Source organism: Chlorocebus sabaeus, chromosome 13 (assembly GCF_047675955.1).
Source record: "Chlorocebus sabaeus isolate Y175 chromosome 13, mChlSab1.0.hap1, whole genome shotgun sequence".
Classification (NCBI taxonomy): Eukaryota; Metazoa; Chordata; class Mammalia; order Primates; family Cercopithecidae; genus Chlorocebus; species Chlorocebus sabaeus.
In genome coordinates, this window is record NC_132916.1 from 17,688,565 (window position 1) to 17,712,112 (window position 23,548).

Sequence of the window (23,548 nt, forward strand, 5' to 3'; positions counted from 1 at the left end):
TGCCCCTGTCCCTAGAAATGGGGAGAGGCAAACTCAATGTATTTCGCTATGAAATCCTATGTTTCCTGTGTCCTTTTCCTGACTACAGAATCCTTTTCAATTCCTACTGGGTTTTCTTTTTTCCAGTAAGTCTGCTCTCTCAGGTCAGTTTTCCTATCTAGCCTCACTTTCTGTTGTCAGAAATTATACCCTTTGCTCCATTCGCTCCATCCTCATGCTTGCACTTGAGAATGAAAGAATGAATTAAGGAGACATTGTCTTGGTTTCTCCTATCGGACTTTCCAGATTGAGAATAACTGCTTGTTGGGCACCTCTTCCTAAACACTTTCTTTCCACTCCAATGATGTTTAGTGACCCTTCTCTGCATTCACATAGTAAGTGGTCTATGACCTCAGGGTCTCTCAGCAGCCATGGTTCATTGTAGGTACCCAGAAATACAGGGTTGTTGAACGGAGTAGGCTCCCAATTCCAACTATACCACCTAGTGTTCAGTTTTGGGCCAACCTCCCAGATGGGTCTGCACCTCACTTTGCTCTTCTGTAAAATGGGGATAATAGTATTAATGGTAAAAGAATGGTGCCCAGCACATAACGGGCACTAGAAAATCATCATTTCCATTGCCTCTTATTTTGAGTAAGTGAAAGAAGGAACAAATGAGAGATGTTGTCTGAACTTCTTGTGCTCTCTGCCAGGCTCTTAAGCTCCTCGGCTTCTAGACAGATGGATCAGTTGGCTAATGTAGGAGCTTAAATTTTCCCGAGCCACTGACTCCCTACCCTGCTTCTTAGTATCTCCCATGACCTCACCTGTTATTTCTAGTCTACACCTAGAATTTTGGGTGTTTCGCCCTAGAGCAATTGTCATTGGACAATTCTTATTTTTATTCTTGTTCTGGGCAACTAAAACCTTCGGCATTATCCTCTGTCCTCTCTGATGCTGTAATATTCCCAAACCTATGCCACACAGACACAGGCTCCTCCCACCCAATGCTCACCTGTTCCAAACGCTCAGTTACTGGTCTGTCCCTTTCAAGACATTGGAGATTGGTTTACTGGGGTGAAAGGGCAAAAACAAAGTCAAATATAAATCCAGTAGCTTGATTTTAGCAATTGAAGGAATGATATTATCAGTAACAATAACTTGGTCTGTAAGGAAGGATGATGTAAATTTAGGAAAATCTGTATTAGATTCTGACACATTGTATCTTCTTAGCTCTCAATCAGGGAAAATTAATGGAAAACAGACTATGAATAGAATTAACCAAAAATCAAAATGACATTTTGTTTAAAGAGTAAGAGTAAGGTAATTTTGTGTGTGTGTGTGTGTGTGTGTGTGTGTCTGTATAAAAGCATTTAATCATATATCTCAGAAATATTAAGTAATTCAGATTATGTAAGGATGAAGTCAGAATATTTAACAATATCCACTTTTGAGAGTCTGATTTACTTTATAATTTTATTTAAAAATTATTCTCTTCCCTTTGACATGGATTTGCCTATCATTTAAAAATGGTATTGCTCTTTTATACCTTAATATTCTCACATAGTTGAATATAGGATCTCTTGTGAAATGTTTCTCCGGAAAAATTTATTCTTTTCTTCAACTGATTGAGTTTCCCTTGACAAAATTAAAATGTTCTGCCACATTACAGCCTCACTGTTAGGAATGAAGAAAGAGGGGAAAATGCGGGAAGACCCACACACACCACAAAAATGGAGAGTATCCAGGTCCTAGAGGAATGGTGAGTGTGAGAACCACATAGCTATTGTTTCTTGTATTTACATGCCATTTACATCCACTGTGTGCCTAAGTATTACCCCTTGCTTCATGGTACTCTTCAAAATGATTTTGGGAAGTGAATGTAAATTCAGTCTGGAAGATCTTATTTTGTCATTGCAGTTGCTTTTCAGCAATTTTTCTATTAGCTATGTTAAGTTATTGGCTAAAACATGGTCTGAATTTACTTTTCTCTTTAAAAAAAAATAAATAGTGTCATATGAATTAGCACCCAAAATTGTCCTAATTCATTACTTCTCATTTCTGAGAATTTAAGTTTTTCTCTTTATAAAAGAAGTGTCTAAACACAGACACAAATGATATGGAATGTCCAAGTGAGTGAGGAGGGGCACCCAGCCGGCTCCTGGTCCCTTTTCCATCAGAGCAGACTCTCCCCATGTGTTTCCTCCCAAATGAGGCACCTATGAACTAAAATCAAAATATAAATAGTCCAGTCATATAATTATAAGTGCTTTCTTTTTCTGCTTTTTATGAGAAGGTTTTAATAATGATGCTTCATGGTAATTTTTAAGCTCTTTAAAATTAAAAATTGTTTTAAGTGAATGAGGAAGTGCAGACATTATGGAATAGTAACAATCTTTGAAATACCTGGTTAAAAAGTTAAATATATATATATATAAAAATATATATAAAGGTATATCTGTATGAACATATATAAAGGTAAATATATATATGAATATATATAAGATATATATGAATATATATAAGATATATATATGAATATATATAAAGATAGATATATATATGAATATATATAAAGATAAATATATATATATATGAATATACTTCTTTGGCCAAATGTCTTTTAAGTTGGAGAATTATTCAATAGATCATTGAATAGGAAAGAAAGATCAGAATCATTTTAACCGTAAGACTCTCCAAGCTTCTCTCTTCTACTTCTTTAATGTGTAAGCAAGTGGATTAAGTACTGATGGTTTCTGCAGTCACCTAGTCACTAAAAAATCTGTATATAATTTTAAATTCTCCAGTGTCAATGTCATTATAGAAACACTCTGCTTCCAACTGTGATAGCTCCATTCATGACTAACAATTTGTACATAGAAAAACTTTTTGTAGAAAAAAATCTTTTTTTTAGAGACAGGATCTCACTTTGTTGCCTAACCAGGAGTGCAATGGGATGATCATGGTCACTGTAACCTCAAGCTCTTGACTCAAGTGATTCTCCTGCCTCAACTCCCAAGTAACTGGTACTACGGGCACATGCCACCACACCCAGCTAATTTTAATTTTTTTTTTTTTTGCAGAGACAGGATCTTGCTATGTTTCCCAGGCTGACCTCAAACTCCTGGCCTCAAGAGATCCTCCCACCTCAGCCTCCCAAAGCACTAGGATTATGGGCATGAACTGCCATGCCCAGCAGAAAAATTATTAAAGTTTAGGAAAATATGTGACAAGTACACACAGTGTTTTCTTATTTTAAATCAAGTGGCAAATGAAAAAAATGGCCACCAGAGATGAGAAAAAAAACCTGTATCTTATGGCTGGAAAATTGAAATCCTGAATAGAGGCAAAGAAAAAATTCATTTTGTCCTTAGTCCCTTACTGACTGTTTCTATCAACTTTCAACATATTGATAAAGTCTGAACGTTTCCAAGCTTCATTAGGAATGTGTGACTGCATGCATATTATGTATAGCCCCCTTGCTGTTTGAATGCTTGGCCCCCTACATGCCTTTTATGCCTGTGTGAATTTTTGTCAAAACCCAGAAATAACTGACCTAGTCCTGGCAGATACGTATTTGCCAGATCAGGCTGGACTGAGTGGCAAAGTACTGACCACTAGATGGCAGCAAATTGATAGCATTTCTATCTGCTCCTCTCCTTACCTGGTCTAACATTCACTGGTCACAAAGCTCCCTTTGATCATGGCCCTGTTCTGTTTCTGCAGCCAAAACCCCACTGCAGAGGAAGTCTTGTCCTGGTCTCAAAATTTTGACAAGATGATGAAGGCCCCAGCAGGAAGAAACCTTTTCAGAGAGTTCCTCCGAACAGAATACAGCGAGGAGAACCTACTTTTCTGGCTTGCCTGTGAAGACTTAAAGAAGGAGCAGAACAAAAAAGTAATCGAAGAAAAGGCTAGGATGATATATGAAGATTACATTTCTATACTATCACCAAAAGAGGTAAAAATCTGGAAAACACTGAGTTGGGCTTCCTAAGACCAAGGATAACCTTCAAGGGATGGCTGTCCACATTGTGTAGGGCATGGGGTGTGGAGACGGTAGACGACTTCACTGGGTAGATAATCCAGCTTCTAGTGAGATAATTTCCCTGAGCACATGGGTGAAGGCTAGGTTTCCCTACTATGCTTTAACTGTTTATCTTGAGCTGACTTGTGTGGTAGTTCACTTGCTTTTCAGAACTAACACTAAGGAGCCTGCTTAAACACAATTTGCTGTGACAAACAAAAATGGAAAGAGAGAATGTATTTTAGGGTGGTATTTCCCAAAGCGTAACCCCTAGATCATGTGAATAAGAATCCCCTGGGGCATTTGTTTAAAAAACAAATTCTTAAGGTCTAACCAGAACTTCTGAATCTGCATTTTTGGAAATAGGGCTCAGAAATCTGCACTTTTAACAAGTTTTCCACATACATACTGGTTGGAAAACCTCTGGTATAAGGACTCAAAAAAAAAAAAAAAAACTGACATGTTTGATGATGTTTATGATTGAATCTTTACAGAAATGAAAAATGAGCCTTGATGACCACTAATATTCTTAGGTGGGAAATGGAAATTATTTTACTCATTCTAGATTATCTGTTATTGAAAGTGCAAGCATCTTTCCCGTTGCCAGAATGTACCTAATCAATAAGCAATACTTCTAGCAACCAAATAGCACTTTTCCATGGACTTTTAAAACTTAATTTGTTCTTGAGAAATGTTCCAGCTAACAGAGTTAAAAGCATTTGGTGAAGGAATGGTTGATAGTGTGTCCAGGTCCTTGGAGCCCTGAGTGATGGAGCTCCAGAGGGATTGAAAGCGAGAACACAGAGGTTCCTAGAATGTCTTCTCTTTTCCATACCAGCCTCCTTTTGTCTGTTTTGTTTCTCCTAAACAACTGTGATTTTTACCTTTGCATTTAAATAGCATGCCCCTCTCTTGTGCACCTGAACGTTTATGGGCTGCAGTCATCTGTTCCTCCTCCAATACTTGGCGTGGTTCCAGGCTGCCTTGCACTTCTTGCTTTGAGATCTGTAAAAGGAATTAGTGTCTATTTTATTAATCTCTAAGTTTGGAATGCTACGTAAACTATTCCACTTCTAATAAGATATAGAGTACCTAAATTATTTAGTTTTTTTTAATTAGTTAGGTTAAAATGCGATTGGTATTCCACAGTGCTCCAGGACTATTGCCTGTACGAAATGAGAAACCCTCTAGAATTAGATGTACAAAGGATTGATTTATTTTTTTATTTCCTACATGAACCTGAAAAATGTATTCATAAAAACAAGGTGGGGAGAATTTAATAAATGTAATACAATGTAACATCAGTAATAAATGTGTAGCCTCAACGCATTTGTTACTGATGTCACACGGTATTTCTAACACTGGTGTAATTCTGCATCCTAAAACTATATTCTTCAGGCTTCTGGCCTGCCTCGAATTTTAGCATCTAAACAACTCTATTTGTATTTTATCAGAATAATAATTTTTTGCTAACTTTTATTATTCTAAAGATATTGCATATAGCAAATAAACCAGATGATCCAAATGTGCCCAAATATGTGCTGCTTTTGCCTTTCATTATATAAAATGAGAGTCCTGGGGAAGATTGTCTAGCCCATTTCTGCTCCCAAAGTAGGTAAGATGTGACATCTTAAAGTGATAGTTGTCTGGATTACTTCGTCCACTCCTTTGTGCTATATCTGTATCATCTTAAAATGATGAATGTTCCATTCTTTTTCAGTGTTAGGAGAAAAAGTAGTCTCCATACTATGTACATATAATTCCCTTATTTTTACAGTTTCTGTTATTTAATGTTTAGTTTTGTATGTAAAACATTTTCTTCTTATCCACACAGCCCCTGATTTTCTGATGTCACTGATTGATGGAGCTTTGTAAAATACTTAATTTTTTCTCTTTGAGTCATATTTAGAGTTACAGTAGTGATTATTGAAACATAGACTAGTGCATTTCCATTGTTTTTGCTAAAGTAATAGAGGTTTGTTTTCATCTTTTTTTTTTTTTTTTTTTTTTTTGTGAGACAGAGTCTCACTGTGTCACCCAGGCTGTAGTGCAGTGATGCAATCTCAGCTCACTACAGCCTCCACCTCCTGGGTTCAAGCGAATCTCCTGCCTCAGCCTCCTGAGAAGCTGGGATTACAGGCACCCACCAACACACCCAGCTAATTCCTTTATTTTTAGTGGTGACAGGGTTTCACCATGTTGGCCAGGCTGCTCTCAAACTCCTGACCTGCCTGCCTCAGCCTCCCAAAGTGCTGGGATTACAGGTGTGAACCACTGCGCCTGGCCATTTTCACCTAATTTCTTTCCTTTGAACACAAGTTTCACGAGAAAGTCACTAAAATCTCATTTCCTGATCAAGAACGTGACCTTTCCAGAATTACATACACTAATGTTTAGTGTCTTAACCATATTTATTCTCTCCTTTATGTTTCCTAATACCCGTATTTTGGCCGTTACCCGTTCTTTAATATCCTCAAACTATCACAGGGAGAAAGAGACAGAGACAGAGGTGAAATTCAAATTGTTCTAATTTTGCCGACTTGTAATTAACTCTTGATATAGAAATTAATAGACCATTGAAGTGCCATTGTTTAGCCAGCTGATTTCTATCCTGTCAACAGAGTAATTAAATTTGATCCTTGTTTAATGGCAAAAACAAATAAGCAAAAGTAGATCTTTTCAGTTATAAAAGATAACTGTTAAAAAGCTATGTTTTAAACCAAGGTATCATGTTCATTGACTCGACTCATTGATATACTCAGCGCATGGCATGCACTTTCTAGTTATTCTGGAGCCCTTTCAATCTATTATATACCTCACTGAACTTCCTGTGCAAAAAGTCATCCATCTCTAATCAGCTACAATACATTACTAACTTATGACGTCGAGTTATCACTCTTCAGATTTTGTTTTCTGACACTGGAGAGAGCACATGTCAGATTGAGAGAGCCCTGATTATACAGGAATTAGCGCACTGGACTAATATTCAGGTGCACAGGATTTTAATCCTGCCTTTGCTACATCCCAGTTGTGTGGCCTGGGATAAATCACTTTACCTCTCTGAGTCTCAACATTCAGTTCATTTGTTTACAAAAATGACAATAAAAAAAAGCACAGAAACTAATAAACCAAATGCGTAATGGCAACTGTAAGGCTATGAAGCTATTGAAAAGGTCTGTTAGGCCGCTCTGGCCTTTCTACCTCTGAAATTCTATACATGTTTCTATTTATTCAGAGTATTTGTGCTACTACTTCTTCCTCTCCACCTAATAGCATAGCTTGTCCGTCATGGTCCTCCTTACTGCTGTCCCCACACTGAACCTCAGAATCTATTTAAACACAGTACTCAAGGCAGTTAATACCAATCTGAGTTCCTATTTCTCATTTTGGGGCTAGACAATCTGGGCTTTCTACTTCTGAAATTCTATGCATGTTTCTACTTATTCAGAATATTTTTAAAGAACATGAACATTTGAATCATTATAAAATGGTAATGACTAAACATTGTGATGATTTTACTGTTAAACAGAAAGCCATTTTTCTTCACTAGACTTTCATTTTACCTTCATTTGATTGAGTGTTGTGTTCCTCTTTGTTAAATACAGAAAAACAACTACATTTAAAAAATTATTTATATATAGATAACTTTTTCCCTTAATGAAACTATTGAAGTCAATGTGCTAAAATTTACATTACCTTAAGAACATGTTTTATGCATTTGTAGTAATTTGAGCATTATGTTATAAAATAAGAAATATCATCGGGCACAGTGGCTCACGCCTGTAATCCCAGCACTCTGGGAGGCCAAGACGGGTGGATCACGAAGTCAGGCATTCGAGACCAGCCTGGCCAACATAGTGAAACCTCATCTCTACTAAAAATACAAAACATTAGCCGGGCATGGTGGCAGGTGCCTGTAATCTCAGCTACTTGGGAGGCTGAGGCAAGAGAATCACTTGAACCTGGGAGGCGGAGGTTGCAGTGAGCCAAGATCGTGCCACTGCACTACAGCCTGGGCAAAAGTGCTAGACTCTGTCTCAAAACACATACATATATATATATTTTTTTTAAAAAAAGATATTTGCAATTAGGAGGTGATATAACTTCTGTTCTTGGTATAGTGTACGTTTTATGAAGGAAAAGGCCAAACTAAAAAAAAACAAAAACAAAAAGAAAACCTAGAAATTTACACAGTTGTTTTAAAAAGTAAATTTTTTGAAAGTGATGTCTTCAAGAGCAAAACACATGAAGATAATAAAGAGGCCTTTAAGTCTAATAGTAAACTTGCTCCACGTAGCAGATTTTGGTGGCAGCTTATATTTATTATTGAAAAGATGTGTTAGGCCAATCTTGCATTGCTATAAAGAAATACATGAAACTGGGTAATTTATAAAGAAAAGAGGTTTAATTGGCTCACCGTTCTGTAGGCTTCACAGGAAGCATGGTGCTGGCATCAGCTCAGCTTCTAAAGAAGCCTCAGGAAGCTTACAATCATGGTGTAAGATGAAGGGGGAGCAAGCACATCACATGGGCAAAGCAGGAGCGAGGGGTGGGGAGGGGCCACTCACTTTTAAATAAGCAGATCTCGCAAAAATTCACTCACTATCACAGGGACAGCACCAAGAAGATGGTGCTAAACCGTTCATGAGAAATCTGCCCCCAGGAACCAGTCATCTCCCACCAGACCCCATCTCCAACACTGGAGATTACATTTCAACCTGTGATTAGGGTGGGAACAAACATCCAAAGTATATCAAAAGACAAACCTAACAAAATAAATAACTTGAATAAAAAATATATTTAAAGGCTCTTATCAACTGTAAATAGCATTAAGCTACTGAAAAAAGAAATAATTATAAATCCTTCAACAAATATAAGACATTTATCTGAATTGAAGAAAACTACAGTCCGGTTATGTAGAAATCTGCCTAATGATGGCGTTGTCATTACCAGGGACTATAAACTGGATCTGTCACTTACTGTCTGTGAGCCACTTAGTGGCTCACTTTAGTGCACTGGAACCTCCACGTCCTAGTGTTATGAATGAAGGCATGGATGGAGAAAGCTTAAAAACCCACGACATCTGTTATGTTCAAGCTCTGGGGAATGGTAATTGTAATAGTAGCAGGAGTTTGCTTTTTCTGATTTTTCTAAATTCCCAGTTACCATCTGAGAGAAAACAATAATAGACCTATTTAAACACCAGAATTATCTAAAAAGTAATGCTTATGTGATAGACATGCAGACTCTGTGTGTCCATGTAGATATGTCTTTAAGTGAAATGATGTGAATTTAGCACATTCAGTGATTTAATTCAGTTTTCCTAAACAGAACTCACTTGACTGTATTTTCCTAAATGTATTTTTTATGCATGCATATTATCATTCAAAAAATATATAATGACTGCTTACTATGAGCCAAGCACTGGGCTAGATATTGGGGATATGATGATAAACAAGAGACACTGGCCGATCCCTTAATGGAGCTTACATTTTAGAAAGACAGACAAATCTTGTTGAAACAAGTAACTAAAAATTGTGATGGGCTGGAGCTTGAATTAGATGGAATAGAAGTGGTCAGGAAAGGTCACTCTGAGAAGGTGAAATTCAAGTTGATGCAAAAGCCAAACACATTGGGTTTGATCAAGATGATGTCATAATTATGATCAATTATTATTAATTACTTTACATTAGCTTCATTATTGCCACAGTGGTCTTATATATATTATTACAGTCTGAGTCTCACAGCAATCTTTCAACCACGAGGACAGATGGTACCACTTTACAGCAAAAGAAACTGATTCTCAAAGAGATAAAATGAATGTTTGAGGACATTAGAAACATATCTGGTAGAGATAGAATGCTAGCCCAAGATCTTCTGATTCCAAATGTGGTGCTTTTCCAACTACACCATGCTGATTAGTTCTTCCATTGCCTATTATTTTTTTCCTGATGTTACCGTAGATTTCTATAAACCCAACCGTAGAACTTCACATATGATGAGAAATAGCAACCTTAACCACAGGCCTGAACCCTCCCCCTAGACCAGCAGGATATACTCTCCTATTATCCAGACACCACCAAGAATATTACATTACAGTTTACCCTACCAATCATCTTTGTTCTAAGAGATAAATTCAAACAAAATAAAACGTGACTACATGTACACAAAGCAAAAATTTATTAAAATTGATAGGAGGATCACGTATTCTTTCGGTTTATAAAATTTAACATAGGAATACCAAATTTAGTTCAAATTAAGAACAGAAAAGAAAATTTCCAGTGGTAGATGTTATTATTGGTAAAATTTGATATGGACTTATAAAGGGAAAAATTAATCAGAATTTTACTTGGAAAGGAATTCTAAATAAAGAAACTTCAGTAACAGTAAAAACAAGAGAGAAAAATGGAGAAAACCCTTGGTTGTGATACATGAAAAACATTGTTCAGGGAATTAAATAACGTAAAGAAGGGTTCTCTACAGAAAAAAAGACTTTCAGTGAAAATTCATCATTCTTGTATATTTATGCCAAAAATGTCCATAGGATCAAATTTTCCCTTGCATCCTGATGACTAGAATTAAAAAGCAGGGTCAAAAGTTAGTGTACTCCCTTTCAGCAATGCTAACCTACCTTCATATCTTCCTTCAATGAACAGAAAATCTAGTAAGATTAACTAGAGTATATGACTCAGTTTAGCCTAGATTTTCCCAAGCCACACTAACAAGATTTCTCTGTCTTCATTCTCCTCGCTTTACCTCCATACTCTTGTTGAACAGTTCACTCTCATGACTATTTGCTTGCAAGTCCCTTGCTTTTCTGCCTCCCTGTCTCCTACTCCCTGTGGGAATGAATGCTTCCAAGTTCACGGAGACGTATTGCAAAGTCACTTGTGTCTTTAAAATTTCAGTTGCTATGTCTCAACATTGCCGGACTTTTCAGTACTGCTAGAACTGCCAGTTAAATGCGGTCAAACCTATCATGCTGTCTTGTGTCCTGTCTCACAATGGTGGTGCTATTGTGCTATAAATTCTGTTATTGCTGGAATGCACTCTTACCCCCACACCACCTCGGTATAAGTCTATGTGGCCTGAGTTAAGAGGAGACGTGCATTGCCTGAGGATAGCTCTTATCTTGTGCTACTCAACTTTCTCTTCCCTTAGGATGAGTTCTATGCAGGAAATTCCTCAGTCCCTCATGCAATGGAGCCCAGATAAGATGGCTTTAGAAGCCATCCAGACACACCTGAATCCTAGGGTGACTGTGGCCCAGGCCCAACTGGGATCCACCACCAATACCTTGTATTATAGATGATCCACATTCTGAAGCACAAAGATGCTACAAGATGAAACAATAGATTGTTATTCCCATGGGGCTTATCCTTATTATTTGACCTCGCTACACTTCTTTTGACTGATCGACAGCCTTTTCAGGCAAACAACCTGCTATTAAGGTAAATATTTTATTCTTTAAATAGTAATAACAAATGCATTTTCATTATAGATTACTAAATATTGAACTGTATGACTTTACAATATTTCACTACTGCTTTTAGCTTGCAAAATAAAAATTAAACAATGAGGACATAAGACATTTAATAGTTTGTTATTTTATTTGTCTTAAGATAATATGAGTCCATCTACTGAGAAGAAAGTTTTACACTACATTTAATGATACTATTGTTTAAGAAGTAAATGACTCCCTTTTTAAAAATCACTAATGTAAAGTTTCCTGCTCCGTTGAAACAAAAAGTTCTCTTAAGTTTGAAAGAAAGCACCATTTCTAAAAACAGAGGTGTTTGGTAAGATTTTACCTTACCATAACATGATGTTTCAGAATAAGATAAATCAGTTTATCTCAGTTTAAACTCCAGTGTCAACATTTCCCTCTGGCATATAAATGCAAAAATATATTTTTAGATAAAATAAAAATGTTGGAGAAAAATATTCTGCACTTTTTAAAATTACTTTGTACTTGATAGTGACCTCGTGGTAATAACAGAAAATAAAAATTGAACAATTCATTTCCAGAACATTTTTATTTTTAAAGAATTCCCAACAAAGACAAATGTGTAGTTCAGCCAAGTAATGTTTTTTAGGCTTGCTTCAGCAGGACTGCAGGTTCAGTTACAGACAACCGCAATAAAGCAAATATCACAAAACAAGTCGCACAAATATTTTGGCTTCCCAATGCATATAAAAGATATGCTTGGCCAGGCACGGTGGCTCATGCCTGTAATCCCAGCACTTTGGGAGGCCGAGGGGGGCGGATCACAAGGTCAGGAGATCGAGACCGTCCTGGCTAACAAGGAGAAACCCCCTCTCTACTAAAAATACAAAAAATTAGCCGGGCTTAGTGGTGCCTGTAGTCCCAGCTACTTGGGAGACTGAGGCAGGAGAATGGCGTGAACCTGGGAGGCAGAGCTTGTAGTGAGCCGAGATCGCGCCACTGCACTCCAGCCTGGGCGACAGAGCGAGACTCCGTCTCAAAAAAAAAAAAAAAGATACGCTTATACTATACTGTAGTCATAGTATAAACAATACTTAGCAATAGCATAAAAACAGCATTATGTCTTAAAAATGTGCATACCTTTATTTTAAAATTCCTTATTGATAAAAACTGCTAACAATCATCTGAGCTTTGAGACAGTCATAATCTTTTTGCTGGTGGAGGAAGGGTCTTGCTTCGACATTGATGGCTGCTGCCTCATGAGGCTGGTATTGCTGAAGGTTGGGGTGGCTGTGGCAATTTATTCAAATAAGACAACAATGAAGTTTGCCACATCGATTAACTTCCTTTCATAAAAGGTATCTCTATAGCATGTAATGCTTTTCGGTAGCATTTTACCCACAGAAGAGCCTCTTTCAAAATAGGAGTCAATCCTCTCAAACGCTGCTGCTGCTTTATCAACTAAGTTTATGTAATCTAAATCCTTTGTTGTCATTTCAACAATGTTCACAGCATCTTCGCCAGAAATAGATTCCATCTCAAGAAACCGCTTTCTTTGCTTATCTATAAGAAGCAAGTCCTCATTCTTTAGAGTTTTATCATGAAATTGGAGCAATCAGTCCTATCCTCAGGCTCCACTTCTAATTCTAGCTCTATCACCATTTCCACCACATCTGCAGTTAGTTCCTCCCCTGAAGTCTTGAACTCCTCAAAATCATCCAGGAGGGTTGGAATCAGCTTTTCTAAATTCCTGGTAATGTTGATGTTTTGACCTCCTTTGATGAATCACAAGTGTTCTTAATGACGGCCGGGCGCGGTGGCTCAAGCCTGTAATCCCAGCACTTTGGGAGGCCAAGACGGGCGGATCACAAGGTCAGGAGATCAAGACCATCCTGGCTAACACGGTGAAATCCCGTCTCTACTAAAAAATACAAAAAATTAGCTGGACGTGGTGGCGGGCGCCTGTAATCCCAGCTACTGGGGAGGCTGAGGCAGGATAATGGCGTGAACCCGGGAGGCGGAGCTTGCAGTGAGCTGAGATCCGGCCACTGCACTCCAGCCTGGGTGACAGAGCAAGACTCCGTCTCAAAAAAAAAAAAAAAAAAAAAAAATGTTCTTAATGACTAGAATGGTGAATTCTTTCCAGAAAGTTTTTCATTTGCTTTGCTTAGTTCTATCAGAGGTATCAATCACTATGGCAGTGATAGCCTTATGAAATGTATTTCTTTTTTTTTTTTTTTTTTTGAGACAGAGTCTCGCTCTGTCACCCAGGCTGGAGTGCAGTGACGTGGTCTTGGCTCACTGCAAGCTCCGTGTCCCGTTGGGTTCACGCCATTCTCCTACCTCAGCCTCCCAAGTAACTGGGACTACAGGCACCCACCACCATGCCCAGCTAATTTTTGGTATTTTTAGTAGAGATGGAGTTTCACCATGTTAGCCAGGATGGTCTCAATCTCCTGGCCTCGTGATCCACCCGCCTCAGCCTCCCAAAATGCTGAGGTTACAGGCCTGAGCCACCGCACCTGGCCTCTGAAATGTATTTCTTAAGTAATATTTGTAAGTTGAAATTACTTCTTGATCCATAGGCTGCAGAATGGATGTTGTGTTAGGCATGAAAACAATACTAATTTCCTTGTGCATCTTCATCAAAGCTCTTGGATGACGAGAAGCATTGTCAATGAGCGGTAAAACTTTCAAAGGAATCTTTTTCCTTTGAGCAGTAGGGCTTGACAGTGGGCTTAAAACATCCAGCAAGACATGCTTTAAACAGATGTGCTGTCATCTAGGCTTTGTTGTTCCATTTATAGTTCACAGGCAGAGTAGATTTAGCATAATTCTTAAGGGCCCTAGGATTTACAGAATGGTGAATAAGCATTCATTTCAGTTTAAAGTTACCACTTAGTATCAGCCCTTAACAACAGACTCAGCCTGTCCTTGGATCTTTGAAATCAGGCATTGACTTCTCTCTAGCTCTGAAAGTCCTAGATGGCATCTTCTTCCAATATAAGGCTGTTTTGTCTATATTGAAAACCTACTGTTTAGTGTAGCCACCTCTATCAATTATCTTAGCTAGATCTTCTGAATAAATTACTGCAGCTTCTACGTCAGCCATTTGCTGCTTCACCTTGAAGTTTTGTGTTATGCAGATGACTTCTTTCCCTAAACCTCATGAACCAACCTCTGTGAGCGTCAAACTTTTCGTACACAGCTTCCTTACCTCTCTCAGTCTTCACAGAATTGAAGAGAGTTAGGACCTTGCTCTGGATTAGGTTTTGGTTTAAGGAAACGTTGTGGCTTGTTTGATCTTCTGTCCAGGCCACTCAGACTTTTTACATTTCAGCAACAGTCTGTTTTGCTTTCTTACTCACATGTTCACTGGAGTAGCACTTTTCATTTCCTTTGAGAACATTTCCTTTGCATTCACAACTTGGCTAACTTTCAAAAGAGGCGGAGTTTTTGGCCAGTCTCTGCTTTCGACATGCCTTCCTCACTAAGTTCAACCGTTTCTAGCTTTTTATTTAATGTGACAGATGTGTGAATCTTCCTTTCACTTAAACACTTAGAGGCCACTGGCGGGTTATTAATTGGCCTAATTTCAATATTGTTTTCTCCGTGGGAAATAGGGAGGCCTGAGGAGAGGGAAAAAGATGTGGGAATGGCAGGTCAGTGGAACAGTCAGTATTCACACCCTAGTCATCAATTAAAAATTAACTAAGTCTTATATGGGCATGGTTCATGGCCTCCTAAAACAATTGCAAGAGTAACATCAAAGGTCACTGATCACAGGCCACCTTAAAATATATAATAATGATGAAAATTGTGAAATATTATGGGAACTACCAAAATGTGACACAGAGACACAAAGTGAGCACATGGTATTGGAAAAATGGTGCCAGTCGACTTGCTTGACACAGGATCGCCACAAGCCTTCAATCTGTAGCAAACACAGTATCTGCGAAAAACAATAAAGGGAAGCGCAGTAAAATGAGATGTCCCCATATGAGTTGGTCTGGCTAAACCACAGAAATGTAGTCCGGATTGCCATCTCCCAACAAATCTAGTAGCCATCCCTGGGGTGTAGCAAATCAACCCAATTCCATGTGGTCTATTGAGCTCAGGAACCTGGGGACACTAGATGGAATAGGAGAGGCTTCCATAAGAGACTGTATTAGTTCCCAGACTTAGTCCAAACAGTGGTGGGAAAAGAAGCCAGAACTAAAAGGCATGTGCAGAATGCTTATGACAACATGTTTAAATATAAATATGGAAGGTTTGTATGTGAATATATCATGAAATAACTGTGGTTCACAGGTCCTATTCCTTGCTAAATAGTGAGGATCGAGGAAAACAATCTGGACTCTGGTTATTTACCACTTGCGGGGTTGTTCTAACATGGTATTGCAGCGCAGGGCTTTAGTTCTGTTCCTCCAACCATTCCTTTATTGCCAAGTATTTTTTCCCATTTCCCTTTCCAACATATTTTACCAGTTCCAAGAGGATTCACATTTAGTGAGGAAGAGGGAAAATCCTAAATCATTGCAGAATTTAATTTCTGTACACTTTTCAAATAACACTGCATTGATTATCTTAATGTTTATTCTGCGTTCCTATTCCTGTATCTCCTCTCAAAGATTTCACTCCAAGCAATTGATCTGCTCCATCGTTAGTAAGAGGTCTTTGGATGTATAAGAATGTTTGCTAGTCCTTGCCCGGCAGATGTGAGATATGAAGCATCCCTGCTCATTGCATGCCCTGCCACACTCTTGGTTTCCTACTTTTGACACAGTAGGACTTGTTGGGATACAAAACTGTGGGGAGTTGGCATTTTATATGCATGTTAATTTTTGCCAGGGAACTCTTTTCTGCCAGTAGATTTTTATCTTCTTATCAATATTGCCAGCCTCCACCAATCACAGAATAGGAGGAGGTGAATTCATATTCTAGCTAGGAAATTTCGGGTACCTCAACCATGATTAGAAATTGTCAAAAACTCCTGAATGAATGCATAGAAACCGTAAAACCAAGTAAGCAAAGACATCTGTAAACTAAATTTCTGGTTTAAAAGACTTAATTTCCTTTTTTTATTGTTGTTTAGTGCAAATTTTGAAGGAGAAAAGTACATAAGGTTTTGTAGTGTGAAAAGATGAACTCAAGACTTCTGGTAGTTGAATTTGCTCTTTAAGTTTCTCTAAAATATCACAAACGTACAGTTACTTAATTGAGGTCTTTTGAAAAAAATGTTATTTAATGTATTTGCTCTTGTTTCTTTTTAGGTCAGTCTTGATTCTCGAGTTAGAGAGGTGATCAATAGAAATCTGTTGGATCCTAATCCTCACATGTATGAAGACGCCCAACTTCAAATATACACTTTAATGCACAGAGATTCCTTTCCAAGGTTTTTGAACTCTCAAATTTATAAGTCATTTGTTGAAAGTACTGCTGGCTCTTCTTCTGAATCTTAATGTTCATTTAAAAACAATCATTTTGGAGGGCTGAGATGGGAAATAAAAGTAGTTAAATAACATCAGAAACTGAGTTCCTGGAGAACTACAGTTTAGCATTCCTCAGGCTACTGTGAAAACACAACCATTATGGTCTTTGTCTCCATTTTTATCAAGGTTTTCCATGGTTAAGTTTGGAGAAAATACCACACAAAACAATGAATTGCCAAATTGTTTGTTTTATTCAACACTCATTCTACTTGCAAGCAAAGTGTATTTGTAGTCCTATGAACAGTCTCCTCGTGTATCTCCAGAGACTGCATGTGCAAAGTAAAACTGCTTCATTTGCCACGTAGTTGTTGTAATATTTAATCCAATAGCATAACTTATATCTGTATTTAAGGACTTTTGTGCAATATGGTCTTAAGAAATAATTGCCAAAAAAATCGGCCATGGTTTGCATTTTTTAACATAATCTAAGACAGAAAAAAGCAATTTTTACAATGTAACAATGGTATTCAACATTCTATATACTGTGTTTAGTACACTAATTTTGAAGCCAATATTTCTGTACATGAAAAAGAGCTATTTATCTCTGTTTGTTGGAAAATCCTAATGGGGATTCCTCTGGTTGTTCACTGCCAAAACTGTGGCATTTTCATTACAGGAGAGTTTACTATGCTAAAAGCAAAAAACAAAAAACAAAAAAAAAGAAGAAGAAAAAAAGCACAAAACAATTTGAAGATATCCTATCTCAATGACAAATCAAAGAGTGATACTGCTTTTAATTGTAATAGAAGAAAATGAATTTATGTATATATCAGATGTCCAATACTGTAATTAATTTATTAAAGACTGGCTCTCCAGTTTTAAAATGGTTGTGTAAAGTTATGTACTTCAGCAAGAAAAAAAGAATAATAAGCTTGATAACTTAGTTTTGGAATATAAACAAAAGGACTTAATAAAGGAATGCCTACATGTAGCACTGTAAAACATTTTGATGAATAGCATCTGTCCTGTGGCATATTTTCCTTGAAAGTGAAATCCAGTGAAAAGCTGTTTTTACCAGGAAAAGTTTTATAAGGGTTATGAAGAAAATAATTCTCTACTTCAGACCTTAACTGTTTTCACAGAATATCTTAAGGATGACATTTTAAAGATGTTTAAACCAAACTATTTGTTTTCATCCATAATTAAAAGGCAGTACAGTGCTCAAATTTTCCAGCTGCCGTATTAGTTTTTATACGTACACTAAATCTTTACGACAAAACACTTGACTGACATTGTCATGTGCTTCTGACCTTCAAAGAAACAATATTCTGTCATGCAGAAAAGTGATCATTAAAATAATCAGTGTCATATTTATATCAAAGTGTTACATTTGAATATTAATATCCCCTGAAGACTATTTTTTTAATATTAAAGTGAATGAATATAATACTGAGTAACCTAAAATGAAAGTTTTAAAAAGATTTATATCCACTGAGAACACTGGCCTTATATTAAGGATGATATTACAGTTACAGGTTTTCTTTGTCATTTTTTTAACTACCTCTCATTTTTTAATTTATTAAGCATATTTTTTAAGAAAACGAGTGTGGGGGTTTCTTTTTAAATTTATTTTTCTTGAAAGGTTGGCATCATAAGTTTCTTTTTCCATAAACTTAAAACATTTCAAAAATTGTTTTTTTAAGCAAGTATGATTTTCTAATTTATATAAAATTCAGGAGACATGAATAAAAGGGCTATTATCTATTCCCTATGCAAATATTTTAACTGTTGCAGTGTTTGACAAAATGGGATTTTTAAAAAATTGCGGAGTAGAAAACAAAATATTCTGTTTACACTGGCGTTGCTGACTATCCTACCATATTCAGCACTTTTAAATACGTTATTTATGGAAATGTAGTTAAAATGCAAGATAGAAAATATTTATAATCATTTCTTTTAACAAATGCCTGTGTTTTCTGAAAGTGTTAGTGTGTTGACATATTTTATTCATGTCATTTAAATACTCTTTGAATAATAGTTTTCAGTAATATGTTGAAAAAAGATAGCTATGAAGATGTTTACAAAAGTCATATTTTTTCCTAAAGAGTAAAGAAAAACCTAAAAGAATCATCACTTCTATTTTGAAGTTCTATTGTTCCTAAATTATTTAATTTTTTTTCTTGCTTAGAATTGAGTTTATTATGCTACTATGATATATACACATGTATGGTGTAGTATCATATTTGTTTCTGTGTTTGAGGCACAACAAATTGGTGCACATGACTAGAAAATATGTAATATACTGTGATACACTGCATGCATCCATCTTTTTAAATGTAGACTTTATATTCTTGTTGTTACTATATATGATGGTGACCTGCTAGTCATAAGTTATCTTTATAAGATACTTTGGACTATTAGATGAATTGTCTGTTTGACAATATCTTTAATATTTTACCAAATGTAAAAGATAAGGGCCCTTATAAAGAGTCCTAATCTCTAACCTGGGCATTTGTAGAACACAGATTTTAAAGTTGGTATATATCCTTTTGAAACCTGATTAGGAAGTTGTGCTAAGAAAGATTCTAGAGCAGATTTACACATCAGATGTTGATAACCATATGCTATGTGAGCATTTCTGTGCTAAACTCATGTTTTTGGGTGAGGGAGGGTTTCTCATTTAAGAGTATGTCCGTATATTTGCAACTCTACTAATTTTCTAAGTATGATATAATTCCTTCGTTTAAGTTACAGAGCTATTATAAATAAACAAAAAAGCCTTCAACTGGTGTCTATGCTACCATTCCAAGAGCACAATATTTGTTTTATTAGAATTTGAGTTTTCCTAGTGAGTAAATTCCTCCCTGGGGAAAAATTAGCACTTTAAAATGGACACTTTGTGTTTTCGATTGCCAAGGTATCTTTGTATACTGTTAGAATTTGCTGATGCACACAGAAAGAGATTAATGCACTTTCTATAGTGCCTAACTTTAGATGTATCTATAAAAGAAAGAAAGTAGAGGATATAGATTATGTATATATAAATAAATTGGAGAGCCAGATTTCTTCAGAGATTGATCTTGTACATTAATCACACCAGTGATGGATGGATGGCACTTCTTTACTAGGGCTGTTATGATGTTATCCAAAGGTAGTATAGATGCTCTGACAGTGTTAGAGTGTGCACATGAACCACAAGAGCAAAACACAACTTTGATACTGAAGTTATTAAATGCAGAACTCAAGACCATAATGTGATCTTTTTTTTTTTTTTTTTTGAAATCTTAAAATATGTACATAGAATGACCAGTTCTGAAATGTGGTCATAGTGCATGGTGTGTTTATTAGTATCCTTTAATGCTGCCTAGGTTCTGACTTACAGAATGAAATATGTGTTGTTTATTTACCTGATAGTTCAGTTTTGCCAAAGGACTATAGGGATAAGTGAATAATGTTTATTTATTAGGAGCAAAAATACATTTTCATCCCATTAAGCTGATTTAAAATCAGCTGATTTTTACTTTTGAGTTTATCCATTTTTCTATACCTTTAACTTATTTGTACTTTTAAAAATCATATTGTAATTGTGACAAATTATATCTCAAAAAAATACCAATTATTACATGCTTTGGTGTTGAAATGAAAAGAGAAGGAATTTAAAATACAATCAAAAAGTAAAAAAATAAAACATATTGGAAAACCACCTAAAATTTCTTGGCCAGGTACAGTGGCTCAAGCCTGTAATCCCAGCACTTTGGGAAGCCAAGGAGGGCGGATCACTTGAGCTCAGGAGTTCGAGACCAGCCTGGCCAACATGGTGAATCCCCGACTCTAGTAAAAATACAAAAATTAGCCGGGCATGGTGGTGGGTGCCCTTAATCCCAGCTACTCGAGAGGCTGAGGCAGGAGAATCGCTTGAACCCAGGAGGCAGAGGTCGCAGTGAGCTAATATCATGCCACTGCACTCCAGCCTTGGCGACAAAGCGAGACTCCATCTCAAAATAATAATAATAATAATAATAATAATAATAATAATAATAACAACAACAACAATATTTTTAAGTCTTAAAGAGACAGAAAATGCCTATAGATAGAAGTCTATCAAACATGTATTTTGAATACTTTGATCTTGACACATTGCCAAATTATTTTGAAAGATGGTAAAGATATTTCCAAAAAATATTTTCGCCTATTTACATTGACAGTTTATGACCATAATTTTCTAACTATATTTTTCAAACATGTAGTTTTGTGTTTTCCATCTTCAAATTCCTGACCAATGGGTTTGTTCTCCTGTGAAAACAACATCCAATCTGCCAAAATTTTTAATTCTTCACTTGCTACAACTGCAAATATTTATCAATAAAACTGATAAACCAAAACTTGCTTCAGATTTTCTCTGCAATGCTTAAAATATCCTTGCAACACAAGACAATGCACAGTGACCAATACTATTTCTAAATACCCAGATTTTATTTCTTTACAAGTATTTTTAAAATTATTACTCTTACAGGTGTAGTCCTCTCCAGCCCCAAGTGACATTTTTTCCAATGAATTCAAGGGACTGGTCAAGACTTTGACTTAGTGAAAACAGTACAAAAGGCAAAATGTTGCCCTAAGTGATAGAAGGTCCTAGTATGGGAACTGATTTTATTATGATAAAAGCTGTAAGATGAGTAGGGAAACGGAACACTATATTAAGCATTGATGACAATAACCAAATATAATATTCTTAAATATGTCATATGTGCAACGTGAAATTCATTCTTCCCTCATTATTTCTCATGTTACATCTTGTTTCAGAAGTTTCCGAATTTTAAAACTGTTCTCACTGCATTACAGCTTTTAAACAGTTAGAAATAAAGATTTTAGAATAATAAACAGATTGTGTTTCTGTCCTAAGCTTGGATACATGTCCTTTCTAAAGATTTAGCTTTTATTGCTATATTAAAAAATGCCACATACAGTGCTTACTAATGGAAATGTATGTCCACAGATTCACTTAGGTAGGATAGTATAAAAACATCATGCACTTAAAATTACAAATTTGATTTCAAGTTATATTTCTGTCTCATGTGACTTTGGTCAAATCATTTATCTTCTCTGAGTCATTTCCTTATCTACAAATGACAAATAAAATATGTAATTAGCAGGACTGCTATGAGCATTAAATAAAACAAACATGGAAAGAATAAAGTGTGGCATACATTATTATTTTATCAAAGTACTTCACGTCAATAATTGTTATTGTATACTTGTATTAAATGTCATTTTAATGCACTTTCACCTATTTTTTTTCAAAACATGCATTAAACATCTGATTTAGCTAGTCCTTAAAACATACAATCATATTTTAAGATGGAACACTATATCAATGTTATTGCTTTTCTCAGTAATGTGATCCCAAATCACTACTTTCAGTTCACCATCACCTCAAATCTACAGAAATGTTTCTTTCAATGACATAGATAGATAGATAGATAGATAGATAGATAGATAGATAGATATACAATTATAGGTTAAAATTAAAGTTTAAATAAGAAAATCATTTGAAAATTTTATTTCCAAAGGAAATAAACAACATTTCCAAGGACAGAAATAATATCAAGTTACTTGCTAAATATATAAATGAATTATAGGGCTAAGACTAAGTTATAAGAGATTGACAATTAGAAAACACTTTTTAATATTAAGGTGGTATGATTTTCTTTAACAATTTTACAATGAAAATAAAAACTTATTAAAAGGTGGTAATGGGCCAGACACGGTGGCTCACGCATATAATCCCAGCACTTTGGGAGACTAAGGCGTGAGGATCACTTGAGCCCAGGAGTTCCAGACCCATCTGTGCAACAAAGTGAGACCCTGACTCTAAGGAAAAAATAAAATGTATAAAATTTTAAATAGTAATGTGCCCATTAAACCTTTTATTTTAGAGTAGTTTTAGATTTATAGAAAAACTGCAAATAGGTCCCTTATACATCTATGGGCATTAATGAACCAATATTGATCATTAAGTTCATACTTTATTCAGATTTCCTTAGTTTGTAACCTAATGTCCTTGTTCTGTCCCAGGATCCAATTCAGGATACCACATTACATTTAGTTGTCATGTTTCCTTAGGCTTCTCTTAGCTGTGACAATTTCTGAAACTTTCCTTGTTTCTGATGACAGTTTTGAGAAATAAACTGGTGTTTTAGAGAATGTCCCTCTGTGGGGATTTGTCTGATGTTTTTCTCATGACTAGACACAGGTTTTTGGTTTTTGGAAGAACACAACAGTAAAGTGCCATGCTTATCACGTGATATCAAAGGTACATGCCATCATTGGGACTCCTCTTAGCTGTGACACTTTCTCAACTTTAGGCGACTCTTAGCTGTTGATGTTAACCTTGATCACTTAGCTGAGGTAGCATCTATTATGTTTCTCCACTGTAAAGTAATATATTTTAAAAGAGATTATATTGAAGGTAAATTTTCTGGACATTTACACTGAGCTAAACAAATTCTAAACACTAATATTAGGTTCCACTAACTGATTGCTAATAAATGCTTTAAAGAAAATACAGTGAAGTGGAAAAAATAAAACTCCAAAAGTCTTAGCCTGAATATTTACCTAATAGAGGTGAAAGTGAATTTTTCCCTTGAACTATCTGTGCAATTA

General features: G+C 36.0%; 1 protein-coding gene across 4 annotated transcripts in view; it reads left to right on the forward strand.

The window, feature by feature from the left end:
• RGS17 (regulator of G protein signaling 17) overlaps window positions 1-17,608 on the forward strand; it is a 119,690-nt gene extending 102,082 nt beyond the window's left edge. For 3 of the 4 annotated variants that reach the window (XM_008007637.3, XM_073022324.1, XM_073022325.1), the window contains exons 3-5: window positions 1,652-1,741; window positions 3,706-3,940; window positions 16,727-17,608. In XM_008007637.3, coding sequence (XP_008005828.1) covers window positions 1,652-1,741; window positions 3,706-3,940; window positions 16,727-16,915 — 514 coding nt within the window. In that variant the 3' untranslated portion in view covers window positions 16,916-17,608. Of the gene's footprint in view, window positions 1-1,651; window positions 1,742-3,705; window positions 3,941-11,167; window positions 11,458-16,726 lie in introns of those variants that run through there. The other variant, XM_073022326.1, reaches the window with a different exon arrangement.
• The last annotated feature ends 5,940 nt before the right edge of the window (window positions 17,609-23,548 follow it).